The 18,814-nt window shown below is 54.0% G+C and overlaps 1 protein-coding gene, 1 long non-coding RNA gene and 1 other non-coding gene across 4 annotated transcripts; 2 read left to right on the plus strand and 1 right to left on the minus strand.

The window, feature by feature from the left end:
- Positions 1-695: 695 nt before the first annotated feature.
- Positions 696-8,438, minus strand: LOC125961786 (uncharacterized). The gene is made up of 3 exons (XR_007472799.1): positions 7,611-8,438; positions 4,766-7,502; positions 696-3,424 (listed from the first exon to the last, which is right to left on the minus strand). It is a non-coding gene; the product is annotated as an uncharacterized LOC125961786 (long non-coding RNA).
- Positions 8,439-10,932: 2,494 nt separating this feature from the next.
- COMMD5 (COMM domain containing 5) lies at positions 10,933-18,427 on the plus strand. Of its 2 annotated transcripts, none has more exons than XM_012531381.3 (2): positions 10,933-11,040; positions 12,151-18,427. In XM_012531381.3, the coding sequence occupies exon 2, from the start codon at positions 12,207-12,209 to the stop codon at positions 12,879-12,881; it is 675 nt and encodes a 224-aa protein (XP_012386835.2). In that variant the 5' UTR covers positions 10,933-11,040; positions 12,151-12,206; the 3' UTR covers positions 12,882-18,427. The 2 variants fall into 2 exon arrangements, with proteins under 2 accessions (XP_012386835.2, XP_049556740.1); XM_049700783.1 differs by having other exon boundaries at positions 10,941-11,040; positions 11,981-18,427.
- On the plus strand, positions 15,357-15,429 carry TRNAR-CCU (transfer RNA arginine (anticodon CCU)). Its single transcript has one exon. It is a non-coding gene; the product is annotated as a tRNA-Arg (tRNA).
- Positions 18,428-18,814: the final 387 nt, after the last annotated feature.

Genomic DNA, 18,814 nt, shown 5'->3' on the forward strand with positions numbered 1-18,814 from the left:
GGCCACGCCCCTTGCCCAAGGACGCGCCCCCAGGAGACAGCCTCTTAAGCTCCTCGACGCTCCGCCCTGACCACGCCCCCGTGGACTTCACCGGGGCCACGCCCCCACGGCTCACTCCCTCAGGGGCCCCTCTCCCTAGCTGGCTCTGGGCTGTAAAACCCAATCAGATCCCTTCCCTCCAGTCCGAGGGCCGCTCCCCACCTGCAGTGGGCTCTGTGCCAGGTCTGGGGCTCTGCCCACGAGCAGGGACAGGCTGATGGTCCCCTGGGTTGGTGGTAACTGGTTTCCACCTTAATCCGCTTACAGCTCATCAGAAATTGCTTAGGTGTTCTATCAGGGACGCTCTTTATTCCCCAAGGAAGCTGCCTCGGCACACCAGGCTTGGTATAATTTTTCCTTTACGGTAGGTACTGTCATCATTCTCTCTTCCGGGTGGAGACGCTGAGCACAGAGTTGAGAAACTTGGCCAAGGTCGCCCAGCAGTCCGCTGATAGGACCAGGGGCTCAGCCCCACGCGTCCTAGGGAGTTTAGAGGAGAGGGGTGGACGCGCCCCGACCCGCTCTTTTTTCTCCCCTGCAGGAGGCTGGTTGCTGAGACGTCAAACAGCCTTCAGACCTCCTTTGACTTTGCTGCCTGGAAAATAAGACAGGCTGACTCATTTTTTAAAATATTTTTAACTTTCATTGAGATATAATTGCCATACAATAAACCACACAAATTTAACGGGTACAATTTGCTGATAAGCTTTGATGTATTGTTTAATTTCACATCTGTGAAAGAATTACCACAATCAAGACAGTGAACGTGGCCGGCACTTCCCCAGTCTTGCAGGCCCCAATGAATCCGCCCTCTTACCCTCCCCCACCCCATCTCCAGGGAACTCTGCTTTCTGTCACTACCTATTAGGTCAGTTTCATTTTCTAGAATTTGGTGTAAATGGAATCCTTTTCTCCTAGGGGAAACATCTAGGAGTAGAATGGATGGCTCATATGCGAGGTGTATGTTGGACTTCTTATGAAGCCTCCAAACCATTTTCCACGTAGCTGCACCACTTTCCATCCCCACCAGCAGTGATGAGGGTTTCATTTCCTGCACATCCTCACAGACTCTTGACATGGCCAGTCTTTGTTTAAATTGTGGTAACACACACACACACACACACACACCCCATAAAATTACCGTCTTAATCATCTTTAAGTGAACGGCTCAGTAGTGGTAAGTATATTCATAATGTTGTGCAACAGCGCTCCAGATCCAGATCTTGCAAAACTAAACCTCTCTGCCCATTAAACAACTTCTTATTCCTCCCTCCCGTCAGCCACTGGCAACCACCACTCTACTTTCCATTTTTACGGGTTTGATTACTTTAGAGGCCTCATGTAAGTGGAACGTATTTGTGTTTGTCTTTTTGTGACTGACTTATTTCACTCAGCATAATGTCCTCCAGGGTCATCTATGTTGTAGCATGTGTCAGAATTTCCTTCTGTTTTAAGGCTGAGTAATATTCCGTTATATATACACACCACATTTTGTTTATCCATTCGTCGATGGACACTCGGGTTGCTTCTACCTCTTCACTATTATGAATAATGCTGCTATGAACATGGGTGTGCAAATATCTCTTTGAGATCCGTCTTTCAGTTCTTTTGGGTATATACCCAGAGATGGGATTGCTGGATCAAATGGTAGTTTTTTGGGTTTTTTTATAAATTTATTTATTTTTGGCTGCATTGGGTCTTCGTTGCTGTGCGCGGGCTTTCTTTAGTTGTGGCGAGCGGGGGCTACTCTTTGTTGCGGTGCCAGCCTTCTCATTGTGCTAGCTTCTCTTGTTGCGGAGCACGGGCTCTTGGCGCGCAGCTCAGTAGTTGTGGCAGCAGGCCTAGTTGCTCCGCGGCATGTGGGATCTTCCCGGACCGGGGCACGAACCTGTATCCCCTGCATCGGCAGGCGGACTCTCAACCACTGCGCCACCAGGGAAGACCCTTTGCCCATTTTTAAATCTGGTATTTATTTTGTTGTTGTTGTTGAGTTGGAGTTCTTAATATATTTTGGATATTAACCTCTTATCAGATATAAGATTTGTAAATATTTTCTCCAATTCTGTGGGTTGCCTTTTCACTCTCTTGATTGTGCCCTTTGATGCACAGAAAGTTTGTCTGATGTAGTCCAATTTACCTATTTTTGCTTTCGTTGTGTGTGCTTTGGTGTCATATTCAAGAAATCTTTGCCACATGCAGCCCATTTGGGTTTCAGGAGAAGAAGGCTCCGGGGACCAGCACTAACTGCAGCAATGCTGCGCGAATCCACGGACCCGCGGACCCATTTCTCCATCTGCTTTTCTCTGTACATTTGATTCTTCTGTTCTTTGAGACCTGGCCACCTCACAGATCACTGGCTTCCCCTGCAGATGGGAATACAGCTGGCTTTGCCTCTGCCTGCACTCTGGTCTAAGGGCATCATGTCTCCCGCAGAGCAGGGCCACCCATGGCAAGAACTGGGTGGGGGGGGCGTTTGTTTAACAGGGAGCATCCGGCAAGGGCAGGCACCCAGAATGCCCCCTCTGCCCGTGACCAGAGCCTTTCTTGTACCCGTTACATCCCATATGAGGGGAGTTTACAGTTAGACAGGTACTTGCTGCCTTGAGGGACCTCCACACTAGTCCATGTGCCTGTCCTGGAGCCTCCCCCAGGCCATGCTGACTGGACAGGGTGCTGCAGGCTCTCTGAGCCTCTGTACAGCTGAGCGGCAGGTGCCTGTCCCTGCAAGGGCTAGTGACACAGACAATGCACTGAGTGCCAGGGTGAGGGGCCCCACGTGGAGAAGCAGAGGAGCCAGCCTCCACAGAGAGATAGAGAGGAGAGAAAGTCCTGGGGACAGAGGGGTCCAAGGCTTCCAGGACAGCCTCCTGCCCTCTTTGTGAGCCAACTCTGTGTCCTCCCAGCTGGGTCTCCTCCTCACGGTGAGCAACACCCAGGGCCCCCACTCCTTGCGGTCGGATGATCGCAGACCTAAGGCGCAGGCAGACGTCCTGGACAGTGCACAGGTCCTGGGAGCCAGTCCCTGCCCTGGACACACCTGAGGACATGGCCTCATTGAGCAGCTGTGCCCACCAAACTGTCCGGCTTCCCTGAACACAGACGTGGGTCCACAAGTGTCCCGAGCCATTGCCTGCGCTCCGGCTAGTAACCCTGGGGAACAGAAGGTGGGACTCCCCCCAAGGAGCCCTGGGCACTCATCTCTGGGTCCAGTCCAGGTAGGAGGGGCCAAGGTGGCCCGAGAGGCTGGGAGGCTGCTGGACACACGTCCGGGTCCTCCTCTCCATTGCCCTCCGCCAAACCCCATCATTCAGTGTCATCCACTTGTCTCCTCTAGCCTGAAAACACGAGCCCATAATCCATCCCAATGCTCCCTTTGGGTCTCCTGCTGTGAGGAAAGGGACAAAGAGAAGGGACAGTCAGGCAAGAGATGTGAACGGATACCTCACTAGAGAAGATTTATTTTTATTTATTTATTTATTTTAATTTACTTTTGGCTGCGTTGGGTTTGGGCTGCGCAAATGGAGAGCAGCTGACAGCTTCCTACATTTCTGTACTAAGTTTCTAAAATCTGGAAGCATGCAAAAGGGGAGTTACCCCGCCTCCACAGTCAAGTGGATCGCTGGCTGCAGCAAACGCCGCATTCTAAAATCTGTGAAAGAATGTGCACGTGCAGCTCAATCCTCCCCGAAGTAATTAATGGTAATGACGTATATAATGAGGTCCTTACAGTAGAAAATAAAGGCTAGAAAGCCACCGTGAATTTCAAACTGTAGGTATAACGGAATAGTTGGTTGTTTACATAAAATGGTTGTTGAAAAGTTTCCGGCTTTTTCCACAGTGGATTTGCTCCCAGACACAGGCGTTTAAAAACCACCACTAGGGCTTCCCTCGTGGTGCAGTGGTTAAGAATCCGCCTGCCAATGCAGGGGACACAGATTCGAGCCCTTGTCTGGGAAGATCCCACATGCCACGGAGCAACTAAGCCCGTGTGCCACAACTACTGAGCCTGCGCTCTAGAGCCCGCGAGCCACAGCTGCTGAAGCCCGCTCACCTAGAGCCCATGCTCCGCAACAAGAGGCCACCGTGATGAGAAGCCCATGCACTGCAACAAAGAGTAGCCCCCGCTCGCCAAAACTAGAGAAAGCCCATGTGCAGCAATGAAGACCCAATGCAGCCAAAAATAAATAAATAAATTTATAAAAACAAAGCAAACCAAAAAAATGGATCTCCATTTCCTTACAAAAAATAAATAAATAAAAAACACCACTAAGCCCAAGCTTAAATGGGCAAGGAAAAGACGTCGTCGTCGCTGGATACGGAGCTCAGGTGCGTCCACCTCTCCTGGCTGTCTGCCTCACAGCTATGGTGGGAGTAACAAAGGAGCCGTGGAGAACTGTGGGGGGTGGGGAGGGAGCCTGTGGGGACGGGAAGGGCTCCCCTACGTGGCTTCAAGCTCAGCATGAGCGCCATGTCCCCACCGACCTCCCTGGGGAGACCCAAGACCAGCCAGCATTCTGTGATCATCAGTGACGCCCCAGGACACAGAGACATTATTGAAAACATGACCACAGGCGCATCTCAGGCTGTCTGTGCTGTCCTGGTTGTTGTTGCTTCTGTCTCCAAGAATGGGCAGACCCCTCCCTGAGCAGGCCCTCTGGCTTACACACTGGTGTGACACCACTAACTGCAGGTATTAACAAGATGGGCTCCACTGAGCCCCCTATACCTGGTAGAGGTGGCAGTGCAGTGGAACCGAGCTGCCCACAGCCCGTCCAGCTGACAAGCCCTCGCGCCCACCGCTCCAGCACATCCACACAATTGGTGCATTGGCACCAAACCTGTGGGATGAGAGGAGATGGGGGTTCTCAAACCCAGCGGAGTGGTCACCTTTGTCCACGTGCACAGTGGTAGCTTTGAGTGAAGCTCTTCTTGGGGAGTGTGGACTTCAGCGTCAAGAACGTGTCTGTTAAAGTTGCTCATCGTGGCAACAGCAAAAATGATCCAGCAACGCAGGTGGCTGGCTTCACAGCCCAGGTGACTATCCTGAGTCATCCAGGCTGTGTCAACACTGGCTGGGCATCTGCTGCTTGCAAGTCTACTAAGGTGAAGAATGTTGATCACTGTTCTGGGGAGAGTCTGGAAGATGGCCCCAGATTCTTGAAACCTCGTGACGCTTCGTTCGTTGAAATGGTCCCCAGCAAGCCCATGTGTGTTGAGAGCTTCTCTGACGATCCTTCTCTGGGCCATTTTGGTATTTGTGACATGAGATGGACGGCAGCTGTGAGTGTCATCAAAGCAGTAGGCGAGAAGTCTGCTGTACTGGAGCTGGCAAGAAAGTTCAGAAGGCTAAACGAATACACTTAACCCTTGAGCCACGTGGGGATTAGGGGCACTAACTCTCCACGTAGTTGAAGATCCGAGTATAACTTTAGTTCCGTATCTGCAGATTCAACAACCCCAGATTTTTTTATTGGAAAAAAAAAAAGCTGCATATAAGTGGACCCACAGTTCAAACCTGTGTTGTTCAAGGGTCAACTGTATTGTCCCTAATACCTGCCACCAACTCTTAGCCTGTGGTGGAAGAACGGTCTCAGGACAGTCTCAATTGGCCATTTTGGTTTAATAGTAAAAGACTGGCTAATGAGAACAATGCATCATAAAATCTTCAGAAGAAAAAGAGAATGTTTTGTGGACCGTTGTTGCAGGGGTGTTGCATGGCAGTTTCAAGTTACTAGTTTTTAAAATCAGAACCACTTTTTTCTTAATATTTATTTGGCTGTGCTGGGTCCTAGCTGCGGCACACGGGTTCTTCGTTGCGGCATGTGGGATCTAGTTCCTTGACCAGGGATCGAACCTGGGTCCCCTGCATTGGGAGTGTGGAGTCTTAGCCACTGGACCACCAGGGAAGTCCCCAAATCAGAACTTTTTAATGGAAACAACTGGACCAAAACTCTGTCACAGAATTTTGAGACCCATTAAAACAAGGTTTAATGAGAAAAAAAAGTTTTGGATCAGATTTCCCAAGTTGACCCAATCCAAGGGGAAAGGAGGAAGGCCTGAGAGGAACAGGTGTGAGGCACAGCCACCCAGACCTCCTTCCCACCAGGCCGAGCCAGGAACACCGGGTCTTCAGAAGTCGGGAGGTGCGGATGAAGGCCAGCAGGGTGCCGGCCCAGGGGCTCCCCATTGTCAGGCCTGGGGGGAGGAGCAAGGTGTTGCCTCACACAGGTCAAGAAGGGAACGGGAAGGGGGATTTCTGAGTCCTGTCCTCAACTGTGGGCTCCTCGTGGGGAGAGGGAGACGCAGCCTGTCTGGTGCTTCCTCGGGTCCTGTTGGGGGTAACACAGGAGTGCGGTGGAGGCAGTGGTAGAGGCCAGGAAGGCTTGATGAAGGAGGACTGGAACTGCCTTGCAGACGGTGGGATGACGGCACAAGGGGACAGAAGCGGCACAAGCAAAGGTGCAATGTAGCAAAGATGGGAATGTGACTCTGGAGCTGGCAGGGCCTGGCTTTTTGTCTCCTGGAGACTATGGGCTCTGTCCTGGAGGCCGTGGAGCGTTTGCAGGTTTTGAGGAGCGAGGCATCGTCAAGGAGGGCTTCAGAGTTAATCTTCAGGCCATCCAGGAATGAGGACTGTGTGGGATCCGGAGAGGTGCTCGGTGAGGCTCATCTCACCTGTCTCCCGGGCGTAATATAGAGGCTTCTCTGTTCCTCAGAGATTGTAAATCAGTTTCTTGATCACCCAAACCTCATGATCCATTTCCTTCATGTAGGATTTGAGGGTAGAGAAGCTCTCGTGCAGCTTGTGGCGGAGTGGGGCCCCTGTGGTTAGGGAGCCAGAGGGAGGCTGTCCAGAGACAGGCTCACCAACCCTGGTCTGCTCCTCAGGTTTGCCCTGGTGCTGAGACCAGGTGCCCTGTCCTCCAGGAAGTGGACACAGAAGAGCAGAGAGCCAGGGCACAGGGGAACTCACCAAGGGCCCATCCGTTGTCAGTGGTACCAGTGCTGCTGCCAGGAATGCGGCCCTCTTTGAACACAAGTTTCAGGGGAAGCTGGGAGATCTGGGAGTGGGTCTTAAGATTCAAATTTCAGTGGCTCCAAGCACTGACAGCTGCTGTTTCCATCCCCATTGTAGGGATCAGACTACAGATGTGGTCACTGCCCTCGGCTGTCCGGCCACAGGTCTCCCAGACAGTGCCTGGGTGGCGTCTGCACACATCCGGATCTTCACGTGTCCATTTTCTTTTTTCCTCTGAGGCTTGGAGTCTAAGCGGAATGGAGGTTTCCTCAGACTTTCTCTAATGAGTGAACAAGTTTCTGCTGAGTTAAAGTCATTTCTCTTGCCCTCTTGGGAAGTAAGTTTAGGGTTGATGAAGCTTTAGAGTGACTCCAAACTATTCGGTAGCACACCTGCAGTCTCTCATCTGTCCTCACAGAAGCCCAACTGCACCCACTGTGAGTCCCTGGGGGGAATAACAGAAGCATGGGTTTGGGGCCGGACAGATGGATCTGAATTCACTTAGTATGCAGTCATAGACAATCTGTGTAACCTCCAACCTTAGTCTTCTTACCTGTAAGATGGTGATGTTAATACCTGCCTGGTGCGTGCGGGGCACTCAGCACAACCTGGCACGTGGCAGGTACTCAATGAATGTCAGATACTGTTCTCATCACGTGGATTTTACCAGGTTCATGCCCAACGCGCAGCAATATCTCTATGAGCTCTGAGTGCTTAGGAGATAACTGTTTCCTTCAGTTAGTGACAAGACCCAGGTTCTGACTTAAGCTCCTCGGCTCGTGCTGTGCATTTTATCTTTAACCACAGCCACATAGAAGCCCTCCCAAGGGCTACCAGAAGTAGTGCCGACTCTCCACAGACCCCAGCTGGTCCATGAGGGTTCCCGCCACCAAGGACCGTCCCTACAGTCCTCAGACCCCAGGGTGCCGCCTCCCTCATCATCTGCGCAGAACTTAACAAGCCCCAGGGGACCAGGGCCTCTTCAAGTTGGGTGATCAAGTGCCTCAGTGGAGTCAGCGACCGTCCTACGCCTACAATTGTATCGCAGCCCGCGCGACTCCTTTACGCTCGGCAGGCCCTGCACTCGGAACCCGGCCCACCCGGGAGGCCTCGTTAGCCGACTCCCGTCGGCCGCCCGCCTCACCAGCCAATAAGCAGCCCTGTGCCCGCCTCCGTTGGACCGACCGCAGGGGAAGGTCCCCTGGGGCCAAGTCGCCTCCACCCTGCGGCAGCCGCCACTGCTTACGATGCTGGGGCCTAGCGATCCCCAAGTCAAGGGCTGAAAGAGAACCGCCGGAGCCCCGCCCGGAACCCCGCTCTCCAGCCCTCGGTTTCCCCAGCCCCTCTGCCACAGCGGACCGAGGAGGGCGGGACGCCGAGCACCATAGAGTCGAAGGTCTTCCCTACGTCCTAGAGGGACTCGAGGGCGTACGCGCAGGCCCCGCCCCGGGACTACTTCCGGCGGTGCGGCCAGTCCCGCGTGTGGGCTCGGCCTCTTGGGGGCGCCCGGGTCTCCGCGAGGCGCGGGGGCAGCCGTCTGATGTTGGTTAAGGGCGGATGTGACTGAGGTCCCCTCAGCTAGGGGCAGCTGGGCCTGCGGAGGCGGAGATGGCCCAGGCGGCTTCCGCGATATGCTCGGTCTAGGGAAAGCCCCTCAGAACGCAGCTCAGTGCGAACGAAAATTCTGTATCTCCAGGCTGACTTCTCGAGCACGTGTCAAACTTTCCCAGGGTTCCGGTCCGATTTACGGTCTCATCCTGCATCCGCTGGGACTGCGGCCCTTGAGGGCTCGAGTCTCCAGCCCTAGTTGACTCCAGTTACTGTCCGTCTAGGCCCGGCGAGGCGTATCTCCTTGTGGTTGTGACTTGCATATCCCTGAGAGCTAATTATGTTGAGCATCTTTTCACGTGCTTGTGGACCATCTGTATATATTTTTTGCCCAAATACCTATTCAAATCCTCTTCCAATTTTTAAATTATTTATCATTTTACTGTTGAATTGTGAGAGTTATTTTTGTGTTCTGGATACAAGTCCCTTATTTCAAATATATGGTTTTCGAATATTTTCACACTTCCGTGCGTTGTCTTTTCACTGTCTTGATAGTATCATTTGCAGCACAAAAGTTCTTAATTTTAATGTGGTCCAATATTTCTAGTTTTGTTTTGTCATGTGCTTTTGGTGTCTTTTTCAAAGAATCTGCTTTTGGTTTTATTCATCCACTCTGTTTCCTTTTTTTTTTTTTGGCGCACCACTGAGGGATCTTAGTTCCCCCACCAGGGATTGAACCCTGCCGACAGTGAAAGTGCCAAGTTCTAACCACTGGACTGCCAAGGAATTCCCTGTTTTTATTTATTTATTTATTTATTTATTTATTTATTCATTCATTTATTTTGGCTGTGTTGGGTCCTCGTTGCTGCGCATGGGCTTTCTCTAGTTGCGGTGAGTGGGAGCTACTCTTTGTTGCGGTGCACGGGCTTCTCATTGCGGTGGCCTCTCCTGTTGTGGATCACGGGCTCTAGGCACGCAGGCTCTAGAGCACAGGCTCAGTAGTTGTGGCGCCAGGGCTTGGTTGCTCCGCGGCACGTGGGATCGTCCCAGACCGGGGCTTGAACCCGTGTCCCCTGCATTGGCAGGCGGATTCTTAACCACTGCACCACCAGGAAAGTCCCAGTTCATTTTCTCTTTATTATTTCTTTCTACTTCCTTTAGGTTTGGTATTTTTTGTCTAGCTTAAGTTGAACATTTAATTTGATTTTTAAAATTCTGACTTACAATTATTAAAGGACAAGTTATTTGCTAAAAGCTTATAAATTAATGGTCAGAAAATTGGACTTAGTGATAGGCTGGTTTCTTCAAGCTTCTAGGTAATAGAAGTTGAAGAAGGTAGTAAGGGAAAGGGAAGCCCCTGGATATTTTATGGGAGGGAAATGGGCAAAAAGAGAACAAAATTCAGGATAAATGGAAGAAAAGGGCTGCCTTTTTCTCCTGACTCCCTGGAATTTGTTTAATAAGTATGGAAACAGAAGCAAGTACTGTGGTTTTTCTATAGCTATCTTTTACAAGTCGATATTTCTTGCTTTTGGATCACATGGATTTAGAAAAGATATCGTTTTGTTTTTAGCCTTTTTTAAAATTTTATTTTATTTATTTTATTTTTGGCTGTGTTGGGTCTTCGTTGCTGTGCATGGGCTTTTCTCTGGTTGTGGTGAGCAGGGGCTACTCTTCATTGTGGTGCACAGGCTTCTCATTGCTGTGGCTTCTCTTGTTGAAGAGCACAGGCTCTAGGCGCGTGGGCTTCAGTAGTTCTGGCACGGGGGCTCAGTAGTTGTGGCTTGTGAGCTCTAGAGCGCAGGCTCAATAGCTCAGTGGTTGTGGCGCACCGGCTTAATTGCTCCGTGGCATGTGGGATCTTCCCGGACCAGGGCTCGAACCCATGTCCCCTGAATTGGCAGGAGGATTCTTAACAACTGCGCCACCAGGGAAGCCCTGACATTAAAATACCACTTTATGGAGATAAATGCACATCCCATCAATTCACCTATTCAAAGTGAACAACTGAGAGGCAAAGTTCGCGCGCATTTTTGTGCAGGCGAGCCTCCCCGCCCAAGGTCTGTACTGGGCACCCCCCCACCCCCAGGCCCAGGCCCCCCACCCCCGTGCCCCCAGACCCCGGCAGAGACCCCCTGCTTTTCGAGTGCAAACGAGGCAGCAGCCATCCGAGCGGAGGACAACCGGAAGTGCGTCCTGCGCGGTCGGACCCGTAAGACCAACCCGGCGGCCTAGGCCCCGCCCCACAGGCCGCGGATCACCGAGGGCGGGTCCTCCCGCTGTCCTAGAGGTGCCCCCCGGAGGTGGCGGGGGGGGGTCTCTAGGTCGCTTCCGGGAACCAGGCCGCGCTTCCGGGAACCAGGCCGCGCTTCCGGGAACCAGGCCGCGCTTCCGGCTGCGAGCGCCTTTCTGCTCCGCTTGGGACCCCGCGACAGGTACGGGGGCGCAGCGGGAAGCGGGGATGGGTATGGGTCGCCCTGCTCGCGAGGCGGCGAACGCTCTGGAGGCAGGAGGCCGATCCAGCAGCTCGGGACCGGACCACAGGGCACTGACCGCGGCCGGGGCGGCGGCTCGGAAGAGCTTGGGTGGCCGCCTCGGGGCGCTCCTTCCTCCGGGCCGGAGGGCAGCGCGCTGGCCTCCAGGGACCGGGGCTTGAGCGGCAGGCGGCGGGGCTGCGGAAGACTGTCCCGATACTGGCCAGGCCCTGAAAGAAAACCCGTGGGTGGTCGTTGGCAGCCGGGGTGAGGGGGCCCGGCCTTCCCGGGAGAGTGGGGTACGAGGAAACCAGTGGGGAGTTCCCCGTGCGCCCGTGCCCGCCGCGCTGAGGCCCGCAGGCCAGGGGTGGGGGCGCCTTGGGGACAGCTCTGCTCGGCACCTGGCGCGGCTGCGGTGGGCCGGGCGCTCCTGCAGAAGCAGGTGTGGGGTGTCGTGCTGTCCTTCAGGTGACGTCTCAGCCCTTTTCTCCAGGTACTGCACCCACCTCTCTTAACACCTGCGCCTCAGCCCTTCCTGCCTAAGGGACGCCGTCTGGTCTCCCCCCTGCAGGGACTTCTGAGTGGACGGGCCTGGGTTCTAGTCCTTGACTTGAGCAGTTGATTCCGCCTCGATTTCCTTGTTGGTGGGGTGAGAACGATAACCCGCTCGTGCAGAGCCGTGTGCGGCTTGGAGGTGGAGTAGCTGAGTGATCTTGGAGTGGTCAGTGGCAGCGGCAGTGGCTCTTGTGTCCTTGTGTTCTCTGGACCTTTCTTCTCTCTCATTCTTTAATCCGTTATTTATTTGGAGAACTTACGTTGCTCTCCTGTTTCCTGATTCTCTTTCTTCTCTCCTCCCCACCTCATCTCCCTTTTCTGCTGGCTCCTGCCTCCCCTCTTCCAGGGACTGGAGAGGGGCCCCTCCGCCACCTGCTTCCAGGGCACCTTCCGTCATGCTGGCTGTCATCAGTGGTTCACACCATCAGCATCTGGGAGGTGGAGACCATATCAGTCCTCATTCACTGGCCCAAAGGACATGGGAGTCACTGGGCTTCTCTTCCGCCCCCCTTCCAGGCAGTTGCTGCTGGGACCTCCTACCTGGGCTGCCGGTCAAAGAGCAGGAAGCAGCGATGTCTGCCATGGGTCCTGCAGCTCCACACCTGCATCGCCCTGGTGACAGTCACAGTGGCTGCATGAGTTTCCTGGGCGCCCAGCTGCCTCCAGAGGTGGCAGCAATGCCCCAGCTCCTGAGGAACCTGGAGAGGGGCACATTCAGAAAGTTGCTGAAGCTGGTGGTCAGCAGCCTGCAGGGGGAAGACTGCCGTGAGGGTGTGCGGCACCTCGGGGCTGGTGCAGACCTGCCTGAGGAGCGTCTGGGTGCCCTGATCGCTGGCACACACACCCTGCTCCAGCAGGCCCTCCGGCTGCCCCCGGCCAGCCTGAAGCCCGATGCCTTCAAGAACCAGCTCCAGGAGCTCTGCATCCCCCAAGACCTGGTCGTGGACTTGGCCAGTGTGGTGTTTGGGAGCCAGCGGCCTCTCCTTGACTCTGCGGCCAGGCAGCAGGGGGCCTGGCTGCCCCATGTTGCCGACTTTCGGTGGAGGGTGGACGTGGCCATCTCCACCAGCGCCCTGGCCCGCTCCCTGCAGCCAAGCATCCTGATGCAGCTGAAGCTCTCTGATGGGTCGGCCCTCCGCTTCGAGGTCCCCACGGCCAAGTTCCAGGAGCTGCGGTTCGGTGTGGCCACGGTCCTGAAGGAGATGGCCGACCTGGAGAAGAGGTGCGAGCGCAAACTGCAGGACTGAGCCTTGCTCGCCAGTCCCCTTCTGGTCACCGGGGATAGCTGGCTCAGACAGGCGTCTCCAGAGCAAAGGCCGCCCTTCCCAGGAGGCACTCCAGTGAGTGTTTGAGTGTAATCGCGCATTTCTCTAAGTGAAGAAGACAGCTGTGTCTTTCCCTTTCTTTGGAAGTAAAGCAGCTACACAAAATATGTTCTCCTGGGTAGGCATCAAACTGCAGGCCCCGTCCCCCCAGCTGTCAGTTGGTCTTGTTGCCAGGTAAGGGCACCCACTGCTCCGGTGTGGCCATGTGTGGTCTAGTCACAGTCTGGGGTCCAGGCCAAGGCCTTTGTGAGGACACAGAGGTTGCTCAGGCTGCCCCCACCTAACGACTGAGCTCTTGCTCCTGTGATTTGGGGAACCCTGTGCTTCAGGGTGCACATTTCATTCCCCTGTCTTAAATCCCTGACCTTATGGAGAACATTCTAGTGGGGCGAGGGAGGCATTACGAAGTGCATAATACAAACAAGTGGTGTAGCTCGTGGGAGGATGGGAAGTGGCGCAGGAGGCAGAGCAGCCTTTGGAGATGGGGGGCAAGGCTGTGGGAGAACTGGGCTGTCATTTTAAATTGGGTCGTGGGGGGACCTCCCTGGTGGCCCAGTGGTCAAGAATGCTTCCAATGCAGGGGACACGGGTTCGATCACTGGTCGGGGAACTAAGATCCCACATGCCGTGGGGCAACTAAGCCTGCGTGCCACAACTGCTGAGCCCACGCGCCGCAAACTACAGAGCCCACGTGCTCTGGAGCCCGCGCGCTGTAACTAGAAAGAAGCCTGAACGCTGCAACAAAAACCAGACAGCCAAAAAAAAAAAAAAAAAAAATCAGGGCATGGGTTGCGCCTCCTTGAGGACATGGTACCTGAGCAAAGACTTAAAGGAGGCGAGGCGGAGGGAGCAGCCTGTGGTGCACAGGCCACGTGGCTGCAGCCAAGTGGGGGCAAGGTGAGTGGAGGGCACAGGGGGCAGCCCTGAGGGCCTCTCAAAGAGCTTTGGCTCAATTCTGAGTGAAATGAGTGTGATGTGACAGTTGTTTTCAAAGGATCACACTGGATGCTGTGTTGATAACAGAACCTAGGGCAGCAGGGTACGAATTGGGAGTCTGGTGGAGTTGGCGGTGGCAGGGGAGACAGGAGCAGGGGCCTCGCCTGGGTGCCTCTAGGGTGGGAGTGTGCAGAGCCCGTGGCCAGCCCTGCACCCTGCAGCATAACCACACCCCAGGTAGGGGCCTGGCGTGTCCCTGCCTCCATGGTCTGCCACGAAACCAGGTCACAGGTCTGGTAGTATTAATAGCCCCGAGCATCATGCAGGAACCTCCTCTGAAAACAGAAAATGAGCTTGGGTGCCCACCTGGCACCTGCCCTTCCCCAGCGCCCCCTTCCTGCCCCCTGCTCCATGCCACGACCCATCAAGAGCGGCAGTGTTTGCTCTGTGCTGTTTCCAGAACACTCCCATGATCTCGGTTAATTAAGGCCTTTCCCTGAGTGAGGGTCCTAGCAAGTTAGGTGTGGGCCAAGGGCACAGAGGAGGCCATGCTAAGGTGCTGCTGTGCGCTCGGAGCTAGAGTTTCAGAGGCCAGGCTGCAGGTGGGGCCCCGTCTTGGCTCAGCTGAGGAGTGCAGACTCCCCAGGTCTCCTTCAGCGTCAGCTGGCATCCTTGGGCTCTGCTCCCCTGAGGACAGGAGCTGGACCGGGCTGTGCTCGCTGTTGCCCAGGCCTGCTCAGAAGAACGTGCACAGGTGAGCTGAGCACCACATCTGCCTCCACCAGTGATGGAGGCTTTCCTGTCAGTCACTGTGCTGTGACGTCTTCCTCGACCACTGGGCATGTGTCAGGAACATGTGCTCATTATGATACATTTGGAAAAGCCGAAAAAGTAAAACGAACAAAAAAGTAAAAAGATTCAAAAAGCTCCTTTGCCCATAGACGGTCATGGAGAAACTGTCTTGACCAGACTTGACATTTACGCTCTGTGCTGTCTCTGTGTTAACACAGCTCTGTTCATGTAACTCTTCCTGATATGAGGGTCTGTCTAATGGCAGCAGAACATGCATCTTCCTGGTGGGCGTGCCAAGTTTCTCTTGGGCAAAACAAGCAAAGCACCACAGACCGGGCAGCCTATAAGACAACAGACATTGATTTCTCACAGTGTGGAGGACTGATGTCCGAGGTCAGGGGGCCAGCAGGGGCGGGTGAGGCCCTCTGCCTGGCTGCAGACTTCTGTGTCCTCACGTGGAGGAAGAGGCAAGGGAGCTCTCTGTGGGGTCTCTTATCAGGGGGACTCCACCTTCATGACCGAAGCACTCCCAAAGGCCCCACCTCATAACACCCTCACATTGGGCATTAGGATTTCAACATATACATTTTGGGGACACAAACATTCAGACCAGAGCAACTGCTGTGTTTCATTTTTTTTCTTGATTAAAAAATCACTGATGTTGGGACCTCCCTGGTGGCTAAGTGGTTAAGACTCTGCGCTCCTAATGCAGGGGGCCCAGGTTCGATCCCTGGTCAGGGAACTAGATCTCACATGCTTGCTGCAACTAAGAGTTCGCATGCCACAAGTAAGGAGCCCTCGAGCTGCAACTAAGACCCGGCACAACCAAATAAATATTTTTAAAAATCACAGTGAGGACTTCCCTGGTGGCACAGTGGTTAAGAATCCACCTGCCCATGCAGGGGACACGGGTTCGTTTCCTGGTCCAGGAGGATCACACATACCGTGGAGCAACTAAGCCCATGTGCTGCAACTACTAAGCCCATGTGCCGCAACTACTGAGCCCTCATGCTTTAACTACTGAAGCCCACACACATAGAGCCCGTGCTCCGCAACAAGAGAAGCCACCACAATGAGAAGCCCATGCACCACAATGAAGAATAGCCCCTGCTCTCCGCAGCTAGAGAAAGCCCGCGTGCAGCAACGAAGACCCAACACGGCCAAAAAAAAAAAAAAAAAAAAATCAGTGATGTTATGCAACTAGATATGCAACTAGAGATTATCGTACTAAGTGAAGTCAGACAAATACCATATGATATCACATGTTTGGAATCTAAAATGCATACGATACAAATGAACATATCTATGAAACAGACACATGGAGAAGAAACTTGTGGTTGCCGTGGGGGTGGGGGTGGGGGAGGGAAGGACTGGGAGTTTGGGATGAGCAGATGCAAACTAGTATATAATGAATGGACAAACAACAAGGTCCTACTGTAGAGCACAGGGAACTATATTCAATATCCTGAGATAAACTGTAATGAAAAAGAATATGAAAAAGAATATAACTGAATCACTTTGCTGTACACAAGAAATTAGCACAACATTGTAAGTCAACTATACTTCAATAAAAAAATTTTAATCATTGATGTCAATAGGAAACGGTAGAAGGATTTTATATTAAAACTATTTAGAAGTAGAAACAGAGGAGGCAGAATGTGACCACTTTCCCCATTGAATCATTCCATGTGTAGACTTTTGTGTTGGCTTCTTAACACAGTGTTGTAAAAAAAGAATGTGATCATTTTAGGGGCTTCCCTTGGTGGCACAGTTGTTAAGAATCCTCCTGCCAATGCAGGGGACACAGGTTCGAGCCCTGGTCCGGGAAGATCCCACATGCTGCGGAGCAACTAAGCCCGTGCGCCACAACTACTGAGCCTGTAGTGCCACAGCTACTGAAGCCTGCTTGCCTAGAGCCTGTGCTCTGCAACAAGAGAAGCCACATCAATGAGAAGCCCACGTGCCACAACGAAGAGTAGCCCCTGCTCTCCACAACTAGAGAAAGCCCGCGCGCAGCAACAAAGACCCAACGCAGCGAAGAATAAAGTTTTTTTTTAAAAGAATGTGATCATGTTAAAGCCCTTGGTATTATGTCCCTAACGACCCAAAGCACCACCTCGAGCGCCCCCTACAGGCTAGACGCTGTCGACCAGGCCCCAGCCGAGCGCAGAGAAGGTACAGGTGGAACCACCAGGTGCAGGCCCTCTGCCGGGCGCGTGTTAACTCATTAACTCACAGGCACGAGGCCTCTCCGCCTCACGGGTGACTAAGCGCAGAGAGGTTTGCGTCTTGCCTAACGACACACAGCTGATGGGGGAGCTGGCAGTCCGTTCTCCGCCAGCCTTCCCTCCCCACCTGTCCTTAGTCCGCCGACTCTGTGGGCATGCGAACCTGGTGGCAGGGCAGGCTCTTGGTGCCGGCTCCCGTGCCCTGAGCTGCTGTGTCCAGAGTGAGGACACACGTTTAGGGTCGAGGGCCACGGGCTTGGGGGCGTCTGTTTTGCCGGTTACCGCAGCAAAATTGGGCCAGTGCAACCAGGAACGGAGACCTGGGGTCCGAGCCCGGCCGACGTGCCCCAGCAGGTGCTCTGAGCTCTGCTGCCACGGAGTGGCCCCGTAGCTGCGACGCCGTGGCTCTAAGTCACGTGCCTGGCAGGGACGCACACACCCCCTTCCCGAGGGACCCTCCCATCATCCTCTCGGTTGTCCTGGCAGGGAGGGGTGCTTTTCCGACTGAGGCTGGGAGTCCCGCGAGTCAGCACCAGGATTTGCACACCCTTTTGCCCATCAGGCGGCAGAGACCCCCTTGTCCTTGTGCTCCTGGCGGGGGCTGTCTGGCTCTGTCTCCCCAGCCCTGTGGGTGTGTCCACCCTGCTGGTCTACGCCCTGGAGGGTCGGCAGACTGGGAGGGCCCTGGGCCCCTTGAAGTCACCGTGTCTACACGGCGCTATCTGCTCCCATCTCCACCCTCGGGGGGTCCCAGCCAGCAAGTGGGGGTGTAGAGCTCTGCTCGCTCACCTGCTTCCCTCCCCCTCTCCCAGAAGGCACCGTCTGTGCCTTTTAAGTCACTGGTCAGGAACGTCAGGACCAGAACATTATCTCCATCCTCAGGAGGCTGGAGGTGGTGGCCCTGACGGCGCTGCCCCTCCCACAGCGGCTGTGGGGCAGCCCTTTCCCCCGCTTCTCCAGCTGCTCAGCCAGGAGAGGGTCGCAGAGCCCTGCCTCGGCCCTCGGAGGAGCTCTTGACAGCTCTGATACTGCAAACTCTGGGTTGTTCATTTGTGAGCCTTCATGTTTCTGTCTCAAGGAGGGACACATGGGCAAACAGTGACACAAGGCATACAGGTGGTAAGTGGCTTTCATGAGACGGAGAAGATGGGCAGCAGGCTGTTCCCAGGACTGTTGGCTCCTGGGGCTGGACAAAGCCAGGGGATGAGAGCCACCAGCCTCCAGGCCGCTCACAGATTCTGGCCTCACCGTGGGTACGGGGAGGCAGACGTGATCCAGCTTGAGAAGGTCCCTCCAACTGCGGGTCACAGGCTTGCGGGCCAGCAGTGGTGGCCCTTCTCACCTGCGTCGAGAGTGGCTAACTTTTCTCTAAAGGGCCAGAGAGTATTTTAGCTTTTCAGGTCATAATGATTCTCAGTTCTGCCATCGTAGCTCAGAAACAGCCAGAGACATCTAAACCAATGGGCATAATCATGTTCCAATAAAAATGTCCTGTGGACACTGAGATTTTAAGTTCACATCACAAAATTTGTTTCAACCATTTAAAACCCATTCTCAGCTCCAGGGCCGTACAAAACCAATTGGGGGGTGGGCGGTGGCTCTAAGTGCTACACTTCCCTGTGCGCCTGCAGGGCTCCCTCAGGCTGCAGAGGGACCATCCACCTTCACCTGCGGTCAGTCTCTACCCCAGACCTGGACTTGAGGGCAGGGGCCAGCCCAACCCACCTTTGTCCCCAGGCAAGAACAAGACCTTGTACAGATGTTTGCACCTGGAAAATTACAACTGTGTTGACCTTATTTAGATCTCTGTGGAAACTCTTTTTGCTGGAGAATTTTCTCTCTTCTGTGGGCCTCTGAAGCCTCGCCTCAAAGCCTGGATGTGCCCCAAATGCATCATTC

The sequence above is a fragment of the Orcinus orca genome, chromosome 17 (assembly GCF_937001465.1).
Source record: "Orcinus orca chromosome 17, mOrcOrc1.1, whole genome shotgun sequence".
NCBI lineage: Eukaryota > Metazoa > Chordata > Mammalia > Artiodactyla > Delphinidae > Orcinus > Orcinus orca.

What these genes read in the sequence shown, in the direction of transcription:
- COMMD5 (XM_049700783.1), top strand. Translation starts at nt 12,030, where the DNA reads ATGCTGGCTGTCATCAGTGGTTCACACCATCAGCATCTGGGAGGTGGA.